Source organism: Sinocyclocheilus grahami, unplaced genomic scaffold, assembly GCF_001515645.1.
Source record: "Sinocyclocheilus grahami isolate Dianchi unplaced genomic scaffold, SAMN03320097.WGS_v1.1 scaffold692.1, whole genome shotgun sequence".
NCBI lineage: Eukaryota > Metazoa > Chordata > Actinopteri > Cypriniformes > Cyprinidae > Sinocyclocheilus > Sinocyclocheilus grahami.
This window is the reverse complement of record NW_015505871.1, coordinates 88,587-94,909: the sequence shown is the minus strand read 5'-3', so window position 1 is coordinate 94,909 and position 6,323 is coordinate 88,587. Positions and strand designations below refer to the sequence as shown.

General features: G+C 32.5%; 1 protein-coding gene across 1 annotated transcript in view; it reads left to right on the top strand.

Moving 5' to 3' along the window:
• The window catches only part of LOC107559560 (tricarboxylate transport protein, mitochondrial-like), a 9,368-nt gene that overhangs the window by 1,309 nt on the left and 1,736 nt on the right, over positions 1-6,323 (top strand). Inside the window, exons 3-5 of the mRNA XM_016243444.1 lie at positions 1,617-1,716; positions 5,124-5,262; positions 5,360-5,444. Of these exons, the coding sequence (XP_016098930.1) occupies positions 1,617-1,716; positions 5,124-5,262; positions 5,360-5,444 (324 nt within the window). The remainder of the gene's footprint in view (positions 1-1,616; positions 1,717-5,123; positions 5,263-5,359; positions 5,445-6,323) is intronic.

Here is a 6,323-nt window from a genome sequence, read left to right as displayed (position 1 = left end):
ACTCACTCACTCACTCACTCACTCACTCACTCACTCACTCACTCACTCACTCACTCACTCACTCACTCACTCACTCACTCACTCACTCACTCACTCACTCACTCACTCACTCACTCACTCACTCACTCACTCACTCACTCACTCACTCACTCACTCACTCACTCACTCACTCACTCACTCACTCACTCACTCACTCACTCACTCACTCACTCACTCACTCACTCACTCACTCACACACACACACACTCACGCGTGACGTTCACATCCTCTTTGGAGTTAATTAGTGAAACTCTCCGGGCCAGAACTGATTCCAACCTGCTGGTGCTGCGCTCTGAAAGTAAACAAACTTATCTTCCCTCGCTCTCTCTCTCCATCTCTCCATCTCTCGTTCTCTCTCTCTGGCTGAAGCTCAGAGAACATTTTAACTAACCTTCTGTTGATTTAGCAGACAGACTGACAGCTGCTCTTAGTTGCACATCTCTAATACCCAGATGATGCTCTGTGCAGTGTTATTTTAGTATTATTGATGTATCATTGAGTTTTTCTTAATATTTTGAATGAGATTTTTAAATATGTTTTCTGTTTGCACTTTAATTTTATTCAGAGTTTTAGCAATTTTGTTGTTTGTATTATTTTTAAATGTGTATATACTTTTTATAAATTGTGTTCATTAGTTTGAGTTATTTTAGTCCTTCAAGTTAAAACTACAGTAAATGAAAATGATTTTATTTGAGCCAGTTTTATTGTATTTTATTTTTAGTTAATGTTTATTTTATTTTAAGTAATAAAAATGATTTTTTTTAATGCTATTAGGGTTTTATTTATTTAGTTTTCGTTATATTAGTACTTCAAAGTAAACTAAATGAAAATGGGAAATGTTGCCTTGGCAACTAGCTGAAATAAAATTGTAAAAAGTTTCAGTATTTTATTTTATTTGATTTAATTATTTATTTCATATAATAATTTTTTTATTGTTTTAGTTTTAGTTAACTATTATAACCCTGGCTCTGTGTCCATTAAAAGTGTACTATTTATTAAAATGTGTTATTAATATCAATACCATTAAATTGAATAAAACTGTTGTCATTAATGTGTTTTTAAAGCATCACAGTGTACATATATAGTAAAAATAAGTAAGGTTTTTATTTTTAAAAAAAATTATCCTTCTATTCAGCAAGGTTGCATCAATTTGATCAAAAGTGTCAGAAAAGACATTTATAATATTAGAAAATATTTCTATTTCAAATAAATGCTGTTCTTTTGAACGTTCTATTTGTCAAAGAATCCTGATAAATGAAATGTATCACAGTTTCCACAAAAACAGTGAACAGCACGACTGTTTTCAACACTGATAATAATCAGAAATGTTTGTTGAGCAGCAAATCAGCATATTATACTGATTTCTGAAGATCATGTGACACTGAAGACTGCAGTAATGATGCTGAAAATACAACTTTGATCACAGGAATAAATTACAGTTTAACACATTCACATAGAAAACAGCTATTTTAAATTCTAATAATATTTTACTATTTTTACTGTATTTTTGATCAAATAAATGCAACCGTGCTGAGCAGAAGAGACCGTGAGATGATGTTGTTATCTTTTCTTCACAGCGGACTGTGTGTCACAGACGGTCCGTCATCATGGAGTGAAGGGTTTATATCGAGGCCTCAGCTCGCTGCTGTACGGATCCATCCCTAAATCTGCTGTCAGGTTTGTTTCTTTGTTTTATTTATAGAGCACAATTAAAACAACACAAGGCTGACCAATGTGCTGTACAATAACAACAGCTCATAAAAATGAGACCAACATCTCAGAAGGAAAAAGATTAATAAGCAAATAAAACAAACATCACGGGAGAGAACGAGAGCCACTATGTTAGATCAGTCTGTTGAGCCAAAAGCCAACTCTAATAAGTACATATACAGAAACTAACAGGTACATAAACAGAAACTAGCAGATGCATCTTCATGCATACTTGAGCCGTGCTGCACATCTATTTCAGACAGCTGACATTTAATATGCTGATTGTTTTTGTTGAAGCGTGCAGCTCTTTCTCATTCAGAGGCGGTTTGGTTAATACCATGAGTCTGTGTGTGTGTGTGTGTGTGTGAGTGAGTGACAGAGCAACAGTGTGTGTCCGGCGCTGTCTGTCAGACTGATGCTCTCTGCTCTCCTGGTCACTGAGGAGAACGAGAGACCTGACCTCTGCACACTAAACACACTTCAGCTTCTGTCACTGTTTACTCACCCTGCTGTCGTTCTGAACCCATACGACAAAACCAGAAACTCTTCACACTGCTTTCTTTCCACACAGCCACATTTCATAGTGAACATGTCCGTTAACTAGGGCTGGGCGATATAGCTAAAAAATGTATCAACGATATAATGTATCATATCGTTCGGTATCGATAATTATTGACATGTTTTATAACCTGTTTTAAAACAGAGCAATAGAAATTTTTTTTTACATTTAACCACTGTATTTTTAAACAAATATTTTTTTTGTTTTAACAGTCAAACACAAAATAAAAATTAAACAAATATCTAGTTTCTAATGTTTTATATGCAGATTAATAGGTTAAACTTTTGGCTTGTTTCCCGAGGGAGCGCAATGAGCAAAATAATGCAGCACATTAAATTGTCACCGCAAGGAAATAACTGTCTATAAAAAAACGTGCATGACGTCTAAATTAACTCATATAAATCAAATATAATTTTGTAAATTGCATAAACAATTATGAACAAAACAGCATCATGTATTTATGCATTGCTTAATACAAACAGCCGAAGCACCCATCACACAGACTGCCTTTAAAAACATAAGAGACGCAGTGAAACGGAATAAACCGCCATAAATTCGTGACGTGTTTTCTAAAAGTTTAAACTGTTTTAACTTTGTATGGCTTTCTATAGATCTCTTCTGAGAAAACGTGCTGAATGTGCATCTGTGTGAATGGCTTGGTTTCGGTTTTCACCTAATCAAGATCTTCTCCGCATTGAGCTTCTAATATCTTGAATGAATAACGCAGCAGCGGCGCATCTCGTGGGCTAGGCTAACAAAACATTAAAATGCAACAACGTCACTTACATCATCATCACCGCATCTCGCGCGCCACTGATGACGCTCCCTGATGCACACCTAACATTCAATTGTACTATTATTGCATTCAAATGCAAATGTTTATTTTAAATTCGACTAATATTAATTTTTTATTCACAGTCTCCTCATCACAGACAGTCATTTCAGCATGTGTTCGTGTTTGTGTGTGCTGTCTGCGTCACTCAGAGCACGTGCCTGTATCGTGCACTATATCCAACATTTTTTTGTATTGTTATCGAAGAAGGTGTACCGTCGATATATATTGATACCGTTTTATCAACCAGGCCTACCGTTAAGCTCCAAAAACGGGTGATTAAAGCACTGTAAAAGTGTCCTGGCCATATACTTGTGTGCTGTTTTCTAAGCGTTGTTAATTTAGTTTCATTGATTTACTGTTATCCACCTCATAAGAGAGGGCACAGTCATTTGTAAATGTAATGTGTCTGGCTTCCGGTCTCATCCACGTCCAGCTATTTTTAGTTGTACAAAACCGCTCGTTTTGCTGCTTGATATTGCAAACCGGTGTGTCTTACCATACTATTTTAATGTATTATCTTAATTATGAACACACTGGTTTGTAGTGCAAACAGTTTTACCGTTTACTGCACGTTGTTATTCTTCTCATTATTTCCGCATTGAAGAATAAGGTGGGTAGGTTTTATGAATATTTTGAATTAGTTTTTATTTTCGTATTTTTTTTGTTTCAATTTAGCTATAGTAATATTGTTGTTTCTGTCATTTTTATTATTATTTTTTAAATATATCTATGCAATTTTGCCATTAGTTTTTTTTATTAATATACTGTTATAGTTTTTATTATTAATATTTGAATTATTTTTTTATTTTATTTTCCATTTTCTTTTTCATTTAGGTTAGTTTTAGTAATTTAGTTGTTTTTGTTATTTCTATTCGTTTTTAATATATCTATATAATTTTTTATGCTTGTTTGTTTTTTAGTTCATTAATATACTGTTATAGTTTTTAATGAATATTTTGAATTGATTTTTATTTTTATATTTTTGTTTTCATTTTCAATTTAGTGAAAATTTGAGCAATTTTGTTGTTTTTGCTATTTTTATTAGTTTAAAAAAAATAGCTATATAAGTTTTATATATATATTTTTGTTTTTTAGTTCATTAATATACTGTTATAGTTTTTATTAATATTTTTAATTAGTTCTTATTTTTATATATTCCATTTTCATTTAAGTTAGTTTTAGTAATTTTATTGTTTTTGTCATATTTATTCATTTTTAAAATACATCCATGTAATTTTTATACTTTAAGATATAAGATAATAATAATAAAATAGTTTTATTTTTTATTTCTTATCGAATGAAAGAAGTGATATAGCAAACTATGCTTTAGTGATTATTTTATCTTATCTTATTTTACTTTATTTAATTTTGTTTTATTAAGCCAAATGAAAGAAGTGATATAGCAAACTTTGCATTAGTTAGTATTTATTTTATTTTATTTTATTTTATTTTATTTTATTTTGTTTTGTTTTGTTTTGTTTTGTTTTGCCGAATGAAAGAAGTGATATAGCAAACTTTGCATTAGTTAGTATTAACTATATTTTATTTTATTTTAATTAATTAATTAATTAATTTATGTATTTATTTTATTGTATTGTATTGTATTGTATTGTATTGTATTGTTTTTTTTGTTTGTTTTTTAAAGCCAAATGAGAGAAGTGGCATAGCAAACAATTACTTTAGCTATAATTTTTAAATTAATTTATTGTTTGTATTTATTGCACATTTGTATGACTTGCATTGTTTACCATTAATTCTGGTATGCTTTCCTCAGAAACAAACGACTGTGTGTGACTTATTGGGGTGCAAAGAAATGATTGATTCATATTGCGTGCTATTTTTTTGAAGTGTTAACAGGTTTTTTGGAGAGCGCGCTGAGGTTCAGCATCTGATTAGTTTCCAGCCCTGCAGCAATGCTTTATTCTCTAATGTTTGCTTTCTTCACCTCATTTAAAACAAGTTCTCTGTGTTCCTCTGCAGGTTCGGTGTGTTTGAGATACTCAGTAACCAGATGAGGGACGAGGCTGGGAAGCTGGACAGCACTCGAGGGTTAGTCTGCGGTTTGGGTGCCGGCGTGATGGAGGCCGTCCTGGTTGTCTGTCCCATGGAGACCATAAAGGTGAGGTCAAAGGTCATTCATGTTGAACATTACATTAGCATTGGCATTTATTTCTGCCGCAGTTTTACCGTATGTGCTTCATCTCTCACGTTTCCAGGTGAAATTCATCCATGATCAAACCTCGGCTAATCCCAAATACAGAGGCTTTTTCCACGGAGTTCGAGAGATCGTCAGAACTCAAGGTGAAAAACCTGTTGTTTTGACTGTTTCAGATCATAGTTGTGGGAAAAACTCAGTGTCCTGATTGCAAGGTCTGTCCTGTTGAATTTTCCCCCATGACAAAAGTTTTAAAAGATAGTTGAGACACCTTAAAACAGTCTTCACTTTCTACTTGAGATTATGTAATTTTATTTATTTACTTATTCATTCATTCATTCATTCTCCAAACAATTAGACCTATAAAAGGTGTTTGGGATGCTGGAGCTGTCTTGCTGTTAGACGCTGCATCCTGTTTATTTATTATTTTTTTTGCATCCTTTTTATTTTATTTTATTTAATTATTTTTTATTTTATTTTATTTTATTTTATTTTATTTTATTTTATTTTATTTGACAAACAGATCGCAGCGCTGCAGCAGGAGTGCAGACAGCTGGAGACACGGCAGGGACAGGGGAAGGTACTCAAACACACACAGGAGCACATCTCTCTTAAAACCATTCAGCATCTTTAACAAGTGCCATTTGCCACATCACTAGTACTGTTAGTTTAATTATGACTGTTTTGCATCAGAATCTCAGCTATAGCTCAATTCTCTGAGTCTTCATTTTTGCCAACAAACTTCTAGTCAGCCATAGTCCTTTATTTGTATTTTATTTTATTTTATTTTATTTATTTTTTATTTTTTTTTATTTTGGCTTATGGCTATTCATTTATTTTCAGAATCAGAATAGATCTGTTCTGTTGTTCATAATGTTCTTTTTCTTCTTAAAAAGATATTCAAATATCTGACCAGCTGCATTATTTGTAATAATTTCAAAATGTAAAATGATTTCTGTGCAGTGCAGTTGCTCATATATTTCAGCTCTCAGTTTCCTTTTCGGAGTCATCAGTGTTGATTTTTG